This window comes from Orcinus orca, chromosome 21, assembly GCF_937001465.1.
Source record: "Orcinus orca chromosome 21, mOrcOrc1.1, whole genome shotgun sequence".
NCBI lineage: Eukaryota > Metazoa > Chordata > Mammalia > Artiodactyla > Delphinidae > Orcinus > Orcinus orca.
The window spans coordinates 501,610-521,473 of record NC_064579.1 but is presented as its reverse complement, the minus strand read 5'-3'; the positions used below and the strand labels follow the sequence as shown (position 1 = coordinate 521,473).

General features: G+C 40.2%; 1 protein-coding gene across 5 annotated transcripts in view; it reads left to right on the top strand.

The window, feature by feature from the left end:
* Positions 1 to 19,864, top strand: part of PSD3 (pleckstrin and Sec7 domain containing 3) — a 571,701-nt gene that overhangs the window by 523,990 nt on the left and 27,847 nt on the right. For all 5 annotated transcript variants that reach the window (XM_012539248.3, XM_049704181.1, XM_049704183.1 and 2 more), the window contains 2 exons: positions 2,671 to 2,828; positions 5,739 to 5,883. In XM_012539248.3, the coding sequence (XP_012394702.3) occupies positions 2,671 to 2,828; positions 5,739 to 5,883 (303 nt within the window). The remainder of the gene's footprint in view (positions 1 to 2,670; positions 2,829 to 5,738; positions 5,884 to 19,864) is intronic.

Sequence of the window (19,864 nt, the reverse complement as noted above, 5' to 3'; positions counted from 1 at the left end):
ATAGAGGAACTGAATCAATAAGCTTGAATATAAATACACACTCATCCCTCAGAGAATAACTTTTTTTTTTTTTTTTTTTTTTTTTTTTTGCGGTACGTGGGCCTCTCACTGCTGTGGCCTCTCCCATTGCAGAGCACAGGCTCTGGATGGATGCACAGGCTCAGCAGCCATGGCTCACGGGCCCAGCCGCTCCGCGCCATGTGGGATCTTCCCAGACTGGGGCACGAACCCATGTCCCCTGCATCGGCAGGCAGACTCTCAACCAGTGTGCCACCAGGGAAGCCCAGAGAATAACTTTTTTTTTAATGTCCATGGAACAATAACAAAAACTAAACAAGTTGTTGGAAAACCTTGAGAAATTAACCTTAGCGAATTTTAAGTAAATAAAATACATTTTACAGACCACATTCTCTGGTCACAAACCAATAAAATTGGAAATATATAATGATAAATAACTAAAAACTTTAGGTGCTTTAAATTTGAGAAACATTCTTTGACATGACTAAGATTGAAGAAGAGAGAAAAAAATAAAACTACAAATCATCTAGAGAACAACGAAAAAATACTCTTCATTCCCAAGCTATGTGTATCCTGTACTCAGAGGAAAAAGTATAGTCTTAAATTCTTAATTAAAGAAGAAATATGAAAAATAAAAAACTAATCGTTTTAAATTCAAACAACAAAAAATTAACCAAAAGAAACTAGTGAGAAAGAATTAGGATAAAAACCCAAATTATGGACCTGGAATATCAAAAAACGGTGCATACAAATTTCTAGGCTGATCTCTGTGCAAACTCAAATATCAGGTGTGTTAGAGATCAGTATGTACGGAAATGGACTTAGTGTATAAACTCTCTGAAGACAGTTTTGTCCCTGATCACTTATCCCCATTCCCCATAATTCATCCACCCCAGATTCCTATCTGGAGCTAAGTGGGTAAGCTGAGCTCACGGCCAGCCATGCGGGGCTCTATTGCAGTCTAATTCTGAGGCCGGGGGGAATTTGTTGTCATGCTGCCTCTAGCTGATACTCCTGCTCTAATAACAGTTCCCCTGGAAGGAGATCTGTGAAGTTTTGGAATGCTAAATCACTAAGAAAAATCCCATGTAGAAAAGACAAGACCCCAAAACATAGCTAGATTATAGTTTTATGCATTAATGGGAATTGTAGAACAGATACATGTAAATATATTGTATTTATTTTAAGATTTTAAAATAATTCTCCTTTATTCCTCATACTTCTCTGGAAAATGGTTGTCGACAGCAGTTCCTAATCTCTGAGGCTTAAGAAAATTGAGCTGTAGCAATCTTAAAGTAGTAATTTTATCATTTAGTATTATAAATTGTGTAATTTTTATATTGCTGTTGGCATTTACTGAGTATCTTAGGTTTTCCCACCTTTGTCTCAGCACTGTCACTGACAGTGATCACTAAGGATCAGCAGCTGCTGTTTATTTCTGACTCACTTTGAATCTATGGCAAGAGTACCTCTGAAGAGCTCGATTTGTGCTGGGGCCACGGGGAAGGGAGGAGGAGGTATGGGAGAGTGTAATTATCATTTTGAAAATTTGTAAAACCAGACTGCGATAACAGAATAAACAACGTCTTCCTTTAGGCTTTTAGTACTAATTAGAAGGTGAGGACTTGTGTGTGTGTGTGTGTGTGTGTGTGTGTGTGTGTGTGTGTGTGTGTGTGTTCTTTACAGAAGAAGTGCAAGTTTATTTAGCATCAAGTCTGATAAAATATGGGAAGCGGGGAGAGGAACTTAAACATCTAAAAACAAAAACATCTCCTACAACACTTTGTAATGTCTACTATATTGACATTAGTTTCCAGGCCTTTTTTATTCTTATGGACCCAAGGAAACTACTAGATATAATAATAATAATAATATCACATTTGTTTTAAATTCTTATTTTTCTACTAGTTGGGATATTTTTTTAGTTACATTTGGAAGGACGCCATACAAAAGAACCTTTATAAATTCTATGAATTGTGTCTGGATCATGCCCAAAGATAAAATTGCATCTATCCATGACACCCTCCTTTTTATGTAATTTTACCCATTTTCCAAATTTATGATAATAGAGCTAAGCTTTCTCCTGATTTAAGATTAAACTGATTTTCCTCTTTTCTTTCAGAGAACAGCTGGAGAAATTGTTTTATTTTACTGTTCATTTTTCTTTTAATAATATTTGCCTCAAAAGAAAGTATTGGGAAAATGTAGTATCTTTTGGGCAAACACAGTGGCATGGGTTTTCACCATCAGTACAGTTCTGCTGATGCATCCTGGGGGCTTTTGCATAAGTCCTTTAGCTCCTGAAACCAAATCACCCTATTAGACCTAGCTTCATTTCAAATCACTATAAAACATGTGTGATAGATATTTTGTCTTTGATCTTCCTTAGCTCTTTACTTTAATTATTATATACCAGCTTTTTCAAAAGTGCCCCTTTGGTAAATGTGTATTTTCTCATTCTGAGCATACTTTTCAAAGAGCAGGATTTTTTATGACATTTATGAAGTAGCAAGGAGTTGTTTCTACCCACCATTCATTTCACTTTTTTCATGCACCTTCATGGATTCTCTAAAATTTTTCATATAGTCTTAGATTTTAAAAAGAGAAGATGAAGTCTGAACATGTCTTTGCTTTCTTCGTATCTGCCCACAGGATGAATATAAGCCGGAAAAGGCCCTGTCGGAAGAGGACCTGAAAAACGCTGTGAGTGTGCACCACGCACTGGCATCCCGGGCCACGGACTACGAGAAGAAACCCAATGTGCTCAAACTGAAAACTGCTGATTGGAGGGTCTTGCTTTTTCAAGCCCAGTAGGTTTCGCTGGTTGGTTTGGTTTAGTTATTTAGTTTGCAGAGCACCACTTTACACCGAGAAATAGAATCGGGATCTGCAGGGGAAACTTTTTGAGTTGGAGTCAAAGTCATTAACTGGTTGCAGTAGAGAGACAACTGTCTAAGAAAACTAGAACACAAAATAGAAACCCTAGGGCAAGCTTTTTGTTTGCTGCAAAGTAGCCCTGTGACCCTTTGTCAACCACTTACCACCTCTAGACTGTAATACCCTCAAGGGTGTTAGTATGCAAGTTCTATCACACAGTGAGTAAAATAGACCTGGATTCAGATTACTGTTTCCTGACTGTTTGTCCTATCATGTAAATTTAACCTCTTTGAACCTCAGCTGGTGGCTAGTGTAGATAATGATAATAATAATGTTAATAATGTTTATTTCTCAGGGTTCTTGTGGAAGCAAATGAGATGAAGCATGTAAAGAGCCTCACATAGTGCCTGGCACACAGAGGCTGTTCAAGAGGTGTAGATTTTCATTTTGCTCTCTCTCTTCTCTCTCCTTCTGAGCCCTAATAGTTTGTGATTAAACTAGAAGGAAAATATAAAATCATATTGTGGGTAAGGAAATGGGATGGAGTGCCATTTTAATAAGGGGTCTGTGACAGCCTTTAGATTAAAAATGGAACACTCCACGTGGAGAATTCTGGATTTATGAAGTGAGAAACTTTGGATGTTTAGAACTGAGCCTCTAGAACAGGAATTTTAATAGCACACATAGCATCAATGTCCGTGGCAGGCAGTGTTAATTATTCATGGCATGCCTTTTACAGCCTGAGCTTGACTTCAGAATCACTCTCAACACAGCACTACCAACTGGCTGCATTAGGCACTGGCATTAAATTTGACATCAATAGAGTAAACATAGGTATCTGCAGTCTTGCTGATCAAAACAGTGGAAGACTAGCAGAGGAAATGAGAACAAGAACCAGGTACTCTGGTGATTTGGGGATGCTGAGCTTGCAAAGGCATGAGATTGCTGACATCAGGTGAGGAGGAAGTTGTAAGGAAACCCAAGTCACACAGGAGTTTTTGGTGTGGGAGATGGCTAGCAGCACAAGGGAGCCACAGCCGGATGTGAAATCACAGCCATTAGTCATAAAGAGCCCCCACGTTATTCTGTTCCCCAGCATTATTGTTTTTAAATGTCTAAAATGCTGGATACGGTAACTAAGGAGAGCTAATTACTCCAAGTGGGATTGATGCAGAAATCAGTCGATTGAAATAACAGGTTGGAGAGGCACACAGGTCAGAGAGGCATGCAGGGCATGATGAGGGTGACACCTGGGTGTGGTGTCAGGTTAGGGTGGTAGCTTTCAGAGTATTCAGTACAGGAAATGATTTTTAGATGGGCTGACTTCTTGTCCATCTTTTTATTGATTATATACATGGTAGGTATCTCACCTAGTTCAGGACTATTTCTTCCATTGATTTATGAGTTCACAAGTGCTGTCAGTGCTGGGCTCTGCAAACATGACATATAAGTTAAAAGTATGATACCGACATCAAGAGATTTCCACACCCTCTCAGGTGGATTTTTTTATGTCCTACTGAAGTATACCGTACATACTTTTAAGTGTACAATGATGTTTAGCAAATTTGCAGAATTGTGCAACACAGTCCAGTTTTGGAACACTTTCATCACCCCACCCCAATCCCCTGTGCCATTCTCACCCACAGCCCAGACACCGCTAGTTTCCTCTTTGTATTGCCCTTTCTGGATTTTCCATATAAATGCAGTCACAGAATACATGGGCTTTTCTTTAACTCAGTATGAAGTTTTGGGGTCATCCATGCTGTAATCTGCCTCAGCACTCCATACCTTTGCTGCTGTGTGGTATTCCACTGTACAGATATAGATCGTGGTTTTGTTTTTGTTTTGTTTTTAATTTTATTTATTTTTATTTTTGGTTATGTTGGGTCTTCGTTGCTGCACATGGGCTTTCTCTAGTTGGGGCGAGCGGAGGCTACTCTTCGTTGCAGTGCACGGGCTTCTCATCGTGGTGGCTTCTCTTGTTGCGGAGCACAGCTCTAGAGGCGTGGGCTTCAGTAGTTGTGGCACGCAGGCTCAGTAGTTGTGGCTCACGGGCTCTAGAGCGCGGGCTCAGTAGTTGTGGCGCACGGGCTTAGCTGCTCCTTGGCATGTGGGATCTTCCTGGACCAGGGCTCAAACCCGTGTCCCCTGCATTGGCAGGCAGATTCTTAATCAGTGCACCACCAGGGAAGCCCTAGACCATGTTTTGTTTATTCATTCACTAGTTGATGGACATTTAGAGTGTTTATCCTTTTTGATGCTTATAAATAGTGCTGCTATGAACATTCACATACAAATCTTTTAGTGCCTATATGTTTTTATTTCCCTTGAGTGTATACCTAGAAGTAGAATTGCTGGGTTGTATAATAAATTTATAGTTTATAGTTTTTAAGAAACTGTCCAAACTACTTTCCAAAGGGGGTGTATGTACCCTTTTACATTCCCTCTATCAGTTTATCACTCAGTTGCATTTTAAAATCAAATTATATGATTGGAAGAGATGAGTTAATTTTTAAATTAATTTTTGACCTAGCCTAGTATCAAATAGAAAGTAGGGGGTTTAGTAAATATTTATTGTGAAGTGATTTTGCTGTATTTCCTTCTGTATCCTTGGGGGATAATCATAGCCTTACACTATGATGATCCTAGGTTCCAGGGCCTTTTATTACCATGGTGATTGCTTTTGAAAATGTTAGTCTCCAATGAAGTTTTGTCAGGAATTATTTGTACCAAGAAGAATAAATGATTTTATATGCCATTTTAGATCAGTAATGAGAAATGGGCAAGATGTGATGCACTTAGATACAGAAATACCCTAACATAAATATATCTGTTTCTCATAGGAGTCCAGAGGAAATGCAAGGGTGGATAAACAAAATTAATTGTGTTGCAGCTGTATTTTCTGCACCACCATTTCCAGCAGCCATCGGATCTCAGAAGAAGTTTAGTCGTCCACTTCTGCCTGCTACCACTACAAAATTGTCTCAGGTTAGTCATTTTGATCGTGCTTTGACCTTGGAAAAAAGCACTTTGTAAAATAATCTTCTTAATATTTGTATTTGAATAATACTCCATATTTTGGGGGCAGTGATGAGACCTTGCCCTGGAGGACAGTGTTGTACAAGTGGGGCAAAATGCAGTGTGCTGGCTTTTACACTTCATGTGGGAAGCTGACACAATTGAGTCAGCTCAATTGTCAAGGTTGGTAGGACACATACTTTGAATTAGTTTCTAAAATTCATATTAGTTTACTACTTAGTCATTCCAGCCTCATTTTTTATTTTGATTTTTGTTTTTACTAACAGTGCATATTTTTTAAATAACTGGCTAATGTTAGACATCATGGCTTGGAAACAAGCTTTTTATTCATTCATTCATTCAACTTTTTATTTTATTGAGCTTTTCCCATATCCCAGACTGTATCTGATGCTGAGTATATAAAAATATTCCCAGGGATCCACTATTCACAGTGCAGTGGGGCAGAGCCTTCCCTACCTCTCAGGGAGGATCTAAGTGAACCCTGGTGGTTTTCCCAGCTAATCCAGACAAAGCATGCTAGAACTCTCTTCAGATGTATTCACATGAGCTGCTCTCCTTTTGTAGGAGTGATCTCTCTAAGGACCACATTTTATTGTGTTCCTTTCTTACTTAAAACTCTGTTCTAAGATATTGCATACAAGCCACGTTTGCCAGTTTTAAACCTGTCTGCAGTGCCTCTATTGCCACTGATTAGTTAAGGATTTTGGAAGCTACTTTGATGTCTTTGTGAATTTCTTATTGGTGCAATAATAGAAATAGTTTCACCTGGCTTTAATCAACCAAGTCTTGATATTAACTATCTCCTCTACACATCTGACATCATGAACGGAACATTTATTAATAAATATGTATCATGTGCCTGTGTACCTCAGAGACTATTTTTGGCACTGGAAATAGGAAGGCAAGTGAAACCCAGGCGGTCTCTGGGATCGAATTGGCAAATATAAACAAGCAAGTAATTGTAACGCAGTTTGATTAGAGGTACATGAAGGATAAATCCAGAGTACTGTTGGGGTGCAAGTTAGGGCCTGGCCTTGGAGGAAGGAGGAAGTGTGCTAGCTAATACGAAGCTCACAGGATGAGCAGCAGGTAGGTGTGCTGTGGGAAAGAGAATGATCCAGCAGAGGGTCCGAAAGGCCTAGAGGAGAAAGCACTGGGATGTAGGAGGTAACATAAGTTATCAGATGTGACTTGAGTACAGAGTGTTGTGAAAAGGCAAGAAACGTTCCTCTGTGGAGATAAGCAAATGCCAAATGATGAAAAGTCTTGTTTGTCAGGTGTAGGATTTTGGATGCTTCACTGGTTCCCAGCATCCTTAGGATAATAGTATAAGCAGGAAATTAATGTGATCAAATCTGTGCTTTAAAAATTATTCTTGTTACAATAGGAAGAAAGTACTAGAGGAGGAAACTACTAAAGCAGGAAGGCGCTTTCAATAATGCAGGGGAAAACTAAGTTAAAGAGGAGGTGGGCAGAAGTGGAAGGGTTTGGGGCATGTTGATGGTCCTTAGTGCTCCCTGAAGTGAGGAATAAGGGCTGTCACCTGGGCTTGGACACTGAGGACTGTGGTGTCTGATCTGGCTGTTGGGACCCCATGGTCTCCTGCTTTCCCTCCTGGTGCATCTTCCCAGGGTCCTTTCCTGTGTCCTTTTCCTCTTTCTACCTCCAAATATTGCAATGAGTGCTCAGAAGCAGACCAAAACAGACACTTGAGAAACAATAGTTTTTAAGTTAGTCAAGAAAAAACCCAGGGAGAATGTTATGCCAAGAGAAGGGGGGAAAGATCAGGTACAAATAGGACCAAAAGATCTCCTGTGAAGTGGCAGGAGGTGACTGGGTCCTACAGTGAGAGCAGTTTCGGGAGTGATGGTGGAGCGGCCGCGTTGGTCATCCTTAAGGGGGATGGAAGGCAGTGAGGATGTGGAGGGGGGGACGTGTGCGAGTCCCGCCTGAGTTCACAAAGACAAGCTGGCGCTGAGAACAGAGGAGGCATGGTTTCAGTAGAGATTCTTTTGTTTCTGTAAATTCATAATTATTATGAACATGATTTGGATGCTCCCACGTAAGCATTGCTATTCCTGTCTAGTTCATAGACTGACTACTGAAAAAGCTGTTAGGAATAGAAAGGACTGAGCCAGCTCACTTTACAAGGCAGAATGGCATTTAACTTTCAAGGAAAATAAATATTCTAAGAGAAAAGGCAGGTTTTACCTCTTATTGATGACGAGAAAGTATTTTGGCAGACCTCTCCATCTACCCAACTAAAATACGAACTCTTAAAGCAAATGCATTTCCCCACTGTAATTTTGGGTACTTGACATAAATAGTAAGCCACATTACATAAGGTAAGAGGAGAGAAAAGCAATTGAATAACTAGAGGCAAAAAAATACTTTCAAAACTTGAGTTTTATTCTATTAATTTCACTAGGAATTTTCCAATCGTTGTCTTTCAATAGATTGGTCTTTCTCACAACTACTCCTGTAAAAGATCCGGGGGGAAAGGTGATCTGAAGTTAAAGAGGAACATTAATAAGTATAGAGCAACATGAGAGCTTTTCCTTGTTCTTTCCTCATTGTAGAACCTACATTTCTGTTTATTTTCTACTTTGAAAAATGTGTTACTATCCTACTTATGTATGGGCTGTACATTAGTTAAGTCACTTATACGTGAAAATGAATGTGTTTATCTATTTGTATATTTTTACCACAAGACCATACCACCTTTATCAAGGCAGAATCTCTTATTTTAAACAAATGTCCTACATTGGAATTAAAAATAGAATGCATAACTTTTTTGATATTTTTCCTCATTTTGAACATGGAGGTGCAAAAAATGCATAATGTAATGTGATCAAAATGATGGGTTCAAGATTTTAAATACACAAGTAGTAACCAGAAAGAAGCATCCTCTTGTGTCACATAAGATGATCAAACCCTTTTGGGAATTTAATTTCTTTGTAAAAGAATACGATGACTTCCTCCCAGACAAGTAAGTCACTGAGACTTTGTGGGCCTCAGTTTTCCATCTGGAAGATGAGGAAGTTTTCTAGAATGTTTTTAAGATTCTTTCTATCACTAGCTCTGTATTTTTTGCCCAGGTCGTCGTGTTTGTTTACTAAAAATGAAAAATGTGCTTTACCTTTGAGAGTAATAGGACAATTAGAAACGAATATGTAGAACCAAGCACATGATAAAGAACAGGTTAGAAAGAGGGAGAGAGCGTTGGTTTGCACACAGCCTGGTGCAGGTGTTTGGGGTACCCTCCGTTTCAGATGGAGACTCTTGGGGCATGTCTTGGCTGGAGTCACAGTGCACCTTCAGTGAACCTGGAAGGTGTGTCTGGATGCGCCCACAGGGCCTCCAGTGCCTCGAAGGTGAGGCCTCCTCCTTTAGCCAGGGCATTCTCAGTCTCGGCCCTGCTGACCTTTTGGCCTGGGTAGTTCTTTGTTGTGGATTGTAGGATGTTGGGCAGTATCCCCAGCCTCTGCGCACTTGATGCCAGTATCATCCCCCTAGTTGTGACAACCAGAAATGTCTCCAGACATTGCCAAATGTCCCGTGGGGCCAGTCCCTGCTGTTGGGAGCCACTGCTCTAGCCTGGCCGTCTTTCCTTTCTCCGCATGCCCACAGCCTGGCTGCAACTCCCCTAAATGCCAGAACACTTGGATAATTTCAGTTTACAAAATAATGTATAACAGTGTGAGTGCCCTGCTGGAAAAAAGTCAAACAGTGTGAGGAAAAAACTAAACAATCAATTAGAAGATTGTTTGGTGCTTTTAAAGACACACTGTTCACCACCCTGTCATTTGCAGGCTTTTCTTTAATTTATTCTTCTCTTCTCTCCAAACCATATTAGCCGTCGTTATTGGAATTGATTATTGTCAGAGTAGCGTGGTTCTTTCTGAGCAACTCTGCTGTGTGGGAAGAGTTGCCTTCTTCTAGTTGTTTTTCATGACCATGTTCCCAGGGCACATTTTTCTTCCTCTGTCTCAGGTAGAGAGACTAGTATGAAAATGTAAGTTTTGTTTCTCCTTCTGGTGTAGCACTCCAAACTTAGGATTTCATGGTTGGCCGTCTTCAAGATCTACTGGACCTCCTTTTCTACTCATCAAAGTAGTCATTTTCAGACATTAATGTGCATAAGAATTATCTGGGGACTTATTTAAAGCGCACATTTCTCATCCCCCGGCCCCCCGCCTCGATTGATCAGGTCTGGGCCAGGGTCCCGGGGAATATGTGTGTTTCTGAGACACACCGGTGTCCTGCCGTACGCAGTGCAGACCAGAGACCCTGCCCTGTGACAAAACCTGCCTCCGTTTCACTACTTCTCTGGAGACCTGTACCTCATGACAGTGTCATTTCCTCAGGTATCTTGTCCTGTTTTCTGCTTTGAATTCCAACCACTGTTCTGTAGAAGTTTGACTCAATGGATGATCACTAAATGCTAACTGCTGAGGGCCAGCCTTGTGATTAACCCAGTCGCAAACAGGAGATTCTGTGTTTGCTTCTCACCCTCGTGCTATCCTGTGCTTTGACCGCATGGCAGTAGTGCTAAGGACAAGGTGAGTGGGGCAATGTTGGTTCACAAACTGGCCCCATATGAGGAGGGCAAGGAGAGACCGAAGAAAGAGGCAGCCACCCCGGACTGGTAGGTGGCAGGCTTAATAAGCAAGGGAACTTGCGAGGCTTGTCTTGGGCATCTGAGACACAGCGGATCTCTGCACCCGCCTCCAGGATCTTAAAGTTTATAAGCATCCTTAAGTGGGTTCCAGTCAGGTAGGCCATCCAGATGGTCCCAACACCACCTTACTGTCTCAAGGCCGCGTCCTTGGGCAGCTCCTAGCACGGGGAAGGCAAGCGGAATGCACATTCCGAGGGTGGGGGCTGGGTGAGGAGCCTCCTGGTGCCCAGGTCCGGCTCCAGGGTCAACCGGCTGACTCGCCCTCTCAACGCCCCTCTCCACAGGCAGACGTTAGGAGCAGAGCTTTCAGAGGATGAAGGCATTCTCAGAGTGTGTCCCTCACTGGCCAGAACCACACCCTTCCCACCCCACTCAATGTCATACTTTCAGTCCTGTCACTTCTACTTCCTACACATCTTTCATATCCTACCCACATCTCTTAATTCAGACTCTTATTATCTTGTACTCAGATCACTGGTGTCCTAATTTTTTGGTCATTTACCTTATCAACACTAAATATTTGAGCAGATATCCTTCAATATGTGTATTTTTTAAATAAAATATATTACATGTCCTACTACCAATATAACATGAAAAAGTGCTGAACATCATTAGTCATTAGGGGAATACAAACCAGAACCATGAGATACCATTAGGATGGCTATAAGTTTTTAAAAAATTTTTATGAAAAGTAATATATTGGTGAGGTTATGGAGAAATTAGAGCTCTCATATATTGCTGATAGGAATATAAAATGAAGCAGCTTCTTTGGAAAACACTTCGGTGGTTTATCGAATGATTAAACATAGAGTTAGCATGTGACCCAGTAATTTCACCCCACTTTGATAACAAGAGAATGAAAATATACATTCACATAAAAATTTTTACATGAATGTTCACAGCAGCATTATTCAAACGGCCAAAGGTAGATATGGCCATCAGCTGATAAATGGATGAACAAAACGTGATATATCCATACAACGGGGCTTTATTCAGCCACAAAACACTGAAGCACTGGTACATCCTACAATGTAGATGAACCTGGGAAACCTTGCTAAGTAAAAGAAGCCGGTCACAAAAGGAACGTGTTGTGTGATTCTATTCCAAAAGGGTCTCTTTTAGGGGATCTAAAATGTCATAAAATTAAATGTAGTGATGGTTGCACAGCCCTGTGAATATATTAAAAAACTCTGAATTGTACATTTCAAATGGGTGATTTGTGTGGTCAAGTGTGAATTATATCTCAGTGCTGATTTTAAAAATTCTTCCCAGTGGATCACCTTGCCTGGGGCGCATGCCCTGCCTTGGAAAACTGTGGCAGACCCTTCCTAGAACCATGGGAGATCTCCCTTCCTCTCATCTTGCTTCTCTTCAGTCCATCCTGCACAGTTCTGGCTAAAACATGATTGCTTTGATGTCACTTAACCTTAACTGGCTCACTATTGCCAACAAGATGCAGTCTAGACTCCTTGGCATGAACTTGGACCACACTTTGAGAATAGCAGCTTTCGTATTCATTTACTAGAGGGTTGAATTAAATAGTTAACATATACTAGATACTCAATAAAACAATTAGGTTATTATGCTGAAGCTCACTAAACACTGCTTAAGGTCTTTAAAACCGTCTTAAACGTGAAATGATGAAACAAAATCTTTCTGATGGTGCTTTCAGCAATAGCCCCCCTCGGGCTGACTTGAAGGCAGGTGTTCTTTAGTCTAAACTCCTGCGGCTTGGGTTTGATGAAGCTGCAGTATTTAGCAATTTGACTTGTTAATTGCCTAGCAGATTCCTAGAAATGCCGTTACCTTCTAAATCATGTCTACTTTAAAACAGCACAAGGAAACAGTCTGAGGTCTCCCTCTTTACCTTCCCTTTTTTTAAACAAGTAAGTCAATTTATTCCATTTTTAAAAAGTAAGTCACTTCCTGTTTCCTGAGAGACCCATATATCAGGTACTGTGTGAGGTGTGTGGGCATTACAAAAATAGCTCAGACTTGGTTTTGGCTCTTAGCTAATGGAAGCTGAAGGGGTCAGTTGATGTTAGGCAGGTCATGTCTACAAGGCAGAACGGTGCCTCTCGTTCCTTCCCCCGCCCAACACCATGCTAGACATTGGATGAGTTGAGAGAAGGGAAAATGAACTTGCTCTGCCTCCAGAGAGCTTATAAACAGTAGAGGAGACGAAATTCCCGCAGGGGTCAGGGTATGTTTTGTACTGAGCATGTGGTGTAGACTTGTAAGTGCTGTACACGCAGCAGAGGAATCGGCTGTGAATCCGGGGAACTCTGGCTTTGAGTGGGGTTTGCAGAAAGGACCTAGTTGTTAAAACTGGGTGTCTAAGAGCCACGGGAGAAAAGGCAGTTGAGAACCAATGCGTTTACCAAGAGCCTTGACGGCTCAGGTCAGCACTGATCCAGCGGGGAGCAGACTGTTTTGAAGCTTGTGTTTTCAGCAGCCCTTTGGATTTTATACCGTTGTCTGGAGGCTCAGAGTTGGGAGAATGGGGCTGCTGCCCCTCTGCCTTTACCTCTGGGGCCTCAAGCAAGGACTTGACCTTTCTGGATCTCCATGGCCTCCAAGAGGAACAGGTTAGAGGGGCGAAGGCCAGGTTCTCTTTCACTTTAGAATTCCTGGGGTTCTGTATTCCACAGTGGGAAAAAGCACCCAGCACAGCACCTGTCAACCTAGTATGTGTCCAGTTAGAGTGCGGGCGGACAGCTGTGTCCTACCCACCCACCCTCAACCCTCTGCCCCCTCCCTCTGGTCTTCTTCCTTCCTCCCCTCCTTAAGTCTTATGCTTGGTATAAAAGGATGGAGAGCTGACTTCTGTGCCTGGCTGGTGGCTGAACCGTTGGGCTGTGCTTCGGAAGGGAAGGCTCTTGCACTGTCTCAGCCCTGGACTCACTGTGAGATCTTGAACACTGGCTTGCCTGTCCCCATTGCCAAAGCAGCTAAGAAATACTTTCTTCATGAAATTAGAGTTTGGTATTTTTTTTTTAACATCTTTACTGGAATATAATTACTTTACAATGGTGTGTTAGTTTCTGCTTTATAACAAAGTGAATCAGCTATACGTATACATATATCCCCATATCTCCTTCCTCTTTCATCTCCCTCCCACTCTCCCCATCCCACCCTTCTAGGTGATCACAGAGCACTCAGCTGATCTTTCTGTGCTATGTGGCTGCTTCCCACGAGCTATCTGTTTTACATTTGGTAGTGTATATATGTCCATGCCACTTTCTCACTTCATCCCAGCTTACCCTTGCCCCTCCCCATGTCCTCAAGTCCATTCTCTACCTCTGTGTCTTTATTCTTGTCCTGAAAGGTTCTTCAGAACCTTTTTTTTTTGTAAGATTTCATATATATGTGTTAGCATACGGTATTTGTTTTTCTCTTTCTGACTTACTTCACTCTGTATGACAGACTCTAGGTCCATCCACCTCACTACAGATAACTAAATTTCGTTTCTTTTTATGGCTGAGTAATATTCCATTGTATATATGTGCCACATCTTCTTTATCCATTCGTCTGTTGATGGACACTTAGCTTGCTTCCATGTCCTGGCTTTTGTAAATAAAGCTGCAATGAACGTTGTGGTACATGACTCTTTTTCAGTTATGGTTTTCCCAGGGTATATGCCCAGTAGTGGGATTGCTGGGTCGTATGGTAGTTGTATTTTTAGTTTTTTAAGGAACCTCCATACTGTTCTCCATAGTGACTGTATCCATTTACATTCCCACCAACAGTGCAAGAGGGTTCCCTTTTCTCCACACCTTCTCCAGCATTTATTGTTTGTAGCTTTTTTGATGATGGCCATTCTGACTGGTGTGAGGTGATACCTCATTGTAGTTTTGATTTGCATCTCTCTAATGATTAGTGATGTTGAGCGTCCTCTCATGTGTTTGTTGGCAATCTGTATATCTTCTTTGGAGAAATGTCTGTTTAGGTCTTCTGCCCATTTTTGGATTGAGTTGATTGTTTTTTTGATACTGAGCTGCATGAGCTGCTTGTAAATTTTGGAGACTAATCCTTTGTCAGTTGCTTCATTTGCAAATATTTTCTCCCATTCTGAGGGTTGTCTTTTCATCTTGTTTATGGTTTCCTTGGCTGTGCAAATGCTTTTAAGTTTAATTAGGTCCCATTTGTTTATTTTTGTTATTATTTCCCTTTCTCTAGGAGGTGGGTCAAAAAGGATCTTGCTGTGATTTATGTCACAGAGTGTTCTGGCTATGTTTTCCTCTAAGACTTTTATAAGTGTCTGGCCTTACATTTAGGTCTTTAATCCATTTGGAGTTTATTTTTGTGTATGGTGTTAGGGAGTGTTCTAATTTCATTCTTTTACATGTAGCTGTGCAGTTTTCCCAGCACCACTTATTGAAGAGACTGTATTTTCTCCATTGTATATTCTTGCCTCCTTTGTCAAAAGTAAGGTGACCATATGTGTGTGGGTTTCTCTCTGGGCTTTCTGTCCTGTTCCATACATCTGTATTACTGTTTTTGTGCCAGTACCATACTGTCTTGATTACTGTAGCTTTGGAGTATAGTCTGAAGTCAGGGAGCCTGATTCCTCCAGCTCTGTTTTTCTTTCTCAAAATTGCACTGGCTATTCAGGGTCTTTTGTGTTTCCATACAAATTGTGAAAGTTTTTGTTCTAGTTCTGTGAAATATGCCAGTGGTAGTTTGACAGGCATTGCATGGAAACTGTATATTGCTTTGGGTAGTATAGTCATTTACACAATGTTTATTCTTCCATTCCACGAACTTGGTATGTCTCTCCATCTGTTTGTATCATCTTTAATTTCTTTCATCAGTGTCTTATAGTTTTCTGTATACAGGTCTTTTGTCTCCTTAGGTAGGTTTATTCCTAGGTATTTTATTCTTTTTGTTGCAGTGGTAATGGGAGTGTTTCCTTAATTTCTCTTTCAGATTTTTCATCATTAGTGTATAGAAATGCAAGAGATTTCTGTGCATTAATTTTGTATCCTGCTACTTTACCAAATTCATTGATTAGCTCTACTAGTTTTCTGGTGGCATCTTTAGGATTCTCTATGTATAGTATCATGTCATCTGCAAACAGTGATAGCTTTACTTCTTCTTTTCCGATTTGGATTCCTTTCATTTCTTTTTCTTCTCTGATTGCTGTGGCTGAAACTTCGAAAACTATATTGAATAATAGTGGTGAGAGTGGGCAACCTTGTCTTGTTCCTGATCTTAATGCAAATGGTTTCAGTTTTTCACCACTGAGAACGATGTTGGCTGTGGTTTTGTCATATATGGCCTTTATTATAATGAGGTAAGTTCCCTCTGTGCCTATTTTTTTGAGGGTTTTTATCATAATTGGGTGTTGAATTTTGTTGAAAGCTTTTTCTGCATCTATTGAGATGATCATATCGTTTTTATCCTTCAGTTTGTTACTGTGGTATATCACATTGACTGATTTGCGTATATTGAAGGACCTTTGCATTCCCGGGATAAACCCCACTTGATCATGGTGTATGATCCTTTTAATGTGCTGTTGGATGCTGTTTGCTAGTATTTTGTTAAGGATTTTTGCATCTGTATTCATCAGTGATATTGGCCTGTAGTTATCTTTCTTTGTGACATCTTTGTCTGATTTTGGTATCAGGGTGATGGTGGCCTCGTAGAATGAGTTTGGGAATGTTCCTCTCTCTGCTATATTTTGGAAGAGTTTGAGAAGGTTAGGTGTTAGCTCTTCTCTAAATGTTTGATAGAATTCACCTGTGAAGCCTTCTCATCCTGGGCTTTTGTTTGTTGGAATATTTTTAATCACAGTCTCAATTTCAGTACTTGTGATTGGTCTGTTTATATTTTCTATTTCTTCCGTGTTCAGTCCTGGAAGGTTGTGCTTTTCTAAGAATTTGTCCATTTCTCCCAGGTTGTACATTTTATTGGCATATAGTTGCTTGTAGTAGTCTCTCATGATCCTTTGTATTTCTGCAGTGTCAGTTGTTACTTCTCCTTTTTCATTTCTAATTCTATTGATTTGAGTCTTCTCCTTTTTTTTCTTAATGAGTCTGGCTAATGGTTTATCAATTTTGTTTATCTTCTCAAAGAACCAGCTTTTAGTTTTATTCATCTTTGCTATCGTTTCCTTCATTTCTTTTTCATTTATATCTGGTCTGATCTTTATGACTTCTTTCTTTCTGCTAACTCTGGGGGTTTTTTGTTCTTCTTTCTCTAATTGCTTTAGGTATAAGGTTAGGTTGTTTATTTGAGATGTTTCTTGTTTCTTGAGGTAGGATTGTATTGCTATACACTTTCCTCTTAGAACTGCCTTTGCTGCATCCCATAGGTTTTGGGTCATCATGTTTTCATTGTCATTTGTTTCTAGGTATTTTTTGATTTCATCTTTGATTTCTTCAGTAGTCTCTTGGTTATTTAGTAATGTACTCTTTAGCCTCCATATGTTTGTATTTTTTACAGATTTTTTTTTTCTGTAATTGATATCTAGTCTCATAGCATTGTGGTTGGAAGGATACTTGGTACGATTTCAATTTTCTTAAATTTACCAAGGCTTGATTTGTGACCTAAGATATGATCTATCCTGGAAAATGTGCCATGAGCACCTTAGAAGAAAGTGTATTCTTTTGTTTTTGGATGCAATGTCCTATAAATATCAATTAAGTGCATCTTGTTTAATGTATCATTTAAAGCTTGTGTTTATTTATTTTCATTTTGGATGATCTGTCCATTGATGAAAGTGGGGTATTAAAGTCCCCTACTATTGTTGTGTTACTGTCAATTTCCCCTTTTATGGCTGTTAGCATTTGCCTTATGTACTGAGGTGCTCCTATGTTGGGTGCATAAATATTTACAATTTTTATATCTTCTTCTTGGATTGACCCCTTGATCATTATGTAGTCTCCTTCTTTGTCTCTTGTACTAGTCTTTATTTTAAAGTCTATTTTGTCTGATATGAGAATTGCTACTCCAGCTTTCTTTTGATTTCCATTTGCATGGAACATCTTTTTCCATCCCCTCACTTTCAGTCTGTATGTGTCCCTAGGTCTGAAGTGGGTCTCTTGTAGGCAGCATATATGCTGCTCTTTTTTTGTATCCATTCAGCCAGTCTGTTTCTTTTGGTTGGAGCATTTAATCCATTTACATTTAAGGTAGTTATCGATATGTATGTTCCTATTACCATCTTCTTAATTGTTTTGGGTTTGTTATTGTAGATCTTGGAAAAGTTCCTTTGGCATTTGTTGTAAAGCTGGTTTGGAGGTGCTGAATTCTCTTAGCTTTTGCTTGTCTGTAAATGTTTTGATTTCTCTGTCAAATCTGAATGAGATACTTGCTGGATAGAGTAATCTTGGTGGTAGGTTTTTCCCTTTCATCACTTTAAATATGTCCTGCCACTCCCTTCTGGCTTGCAGAGTTTCTGCTGAAAGATCAGTTGTTAACCTTATGGGGATTCCCTTGTGTGTTATTTGTTGTTTTTCCCTTGCTGCTTTTAATATTTTTTCTTTGTATGTAATTTTTGATAGTTTGACTAATATGTGTCTTGGCATGTTTCTCCTTGGATTTGTCCTGTATGGGACTCTCTGAGCTTCCTGGACTTGATTGATTATTTCCTTTCCCATATTAGGGAAGTTTTCAACTATAATCTGTTCAAATATGTACTCAGTCCCTTTCTTTTTCTATTCTTCCTCTGTGACTGCTATAATTCAAATGTTGGTGCATTTAATCTTGTCCCAGATGTCTCTAAGACTGTCCTCAATTCTTTTAATTCTTTTTTCTTTATTCTTCTCTGTGGTAGTTATTTCCACTATTTTATCTTCCAGGTCACTTATCCATTCTTCTACCTCAGTTATTCTGCTGTTGATTCCTTCTAGAGAATTTTTAAATTCATTTATTGTGCTGTTCATCATTGGTTTTTTGCTCTTTAGTTCCTCTAGGTCCTTGTTAAACATTTCTTGTATTTTCTCCATTCTATTTCCAAGATTTTGGATCATCTTTACTATCATTACTCTGAATTCTTTTTGAGGTAGACTGCCTATTTCCTCTTCAGTAGTTTGGACTGGTGGGTTTTTTCCTTGCTCCTGCATCTGCTCTGTGTTTTCTGTCTTCTCAATTTTCTTAAGTTACTGTGTTTGGGGTCTCCTTTTCACCATCTGCAGGTTTGTAGTTCTCATTGTTTTTGGTGTCTGCCCCCAGTGGGTAAGGTTGGTTCAGTGGGTGGAGGGGACTGGTGCCTGTGTTCTGGTGGATGAGGCTGCTTCTTGTCTTTCTATGCGCAGGACCCCATCTGGTGGTGTGTTTTGGGGTGTCTGTGACTTTATTGTGATTTTAGGCAGCCTCTCTGCTAGTGGGTGGGGTTGTGTTCCTGTCTTGCTAGTTTTTTGGCATAGGATGTCCAGCACTGGAGCTTGCTGGTCGTTGAGTGCAGCTGGGTCTTAGTGTTGAGATGGAGATCTCTGGGAGAGCTTTCACCGTTTGATATTACGTGGAGCCAGGAGGTCTCTAGTAGACCAATGTCCTGAGCTCGGCTCTCCCTCGTCAGAGGTACAGGCCTGACACCTGGCTAGAGCACCAAGACCCTGTCAACCACACAGCTTTTGGGAAGTCTGAGGTCTTCTGCCAGCGTTCAGTAGGTGTTCTGTAGGAGTTGTTCCACATATAGATGTATTTCTGATGTATTTGTGGGGAGGAAGGTGATCTCCATGTCTTACTCCTCCTCCATCTTGACGGTCTCCTCTAGAGTTTGGTATTTTAAAGGAAAATATGAAATTTTCTTCAATGTCAAAATATTATATAAGTAAGGAAAAAAATTAAATATTAAGTGACATCATCTGAAACTTGCCTTTTGAATAAAATTTCATTATATGTGCTATCACACGTACTACCAATGTACATCACTTGACATATAACAGTAGTTTTCTTGCATCTATTACTTTAATGCCACTACTTAAGCTGTGACTTCCTAATTTAAAACAGTTTAAACGAGTACATGCCATTTGCTGTCTCTGTTCCTTTTCTTTGAACTTTGTCAGGTGTATTTCTCTGCCTTCTGTGAAATCCCCTTTGTTAGCGTTGTCCCATGAGAATGGTCTGCACGCTTCCCTAATGTATTCTAAGGGCAAAGACAAAAGGGAGGAGAACAGCAAGCTTCCTGATTGGTCTTTCTTCATGGTGGATATTACAGATTTAATTGCGTGAGCCTAAGAACATGCTGCGTCTTGTGGCTCCTGCCTTCCTCCTTCTCCATTTTTACATCCACTTTTGTTA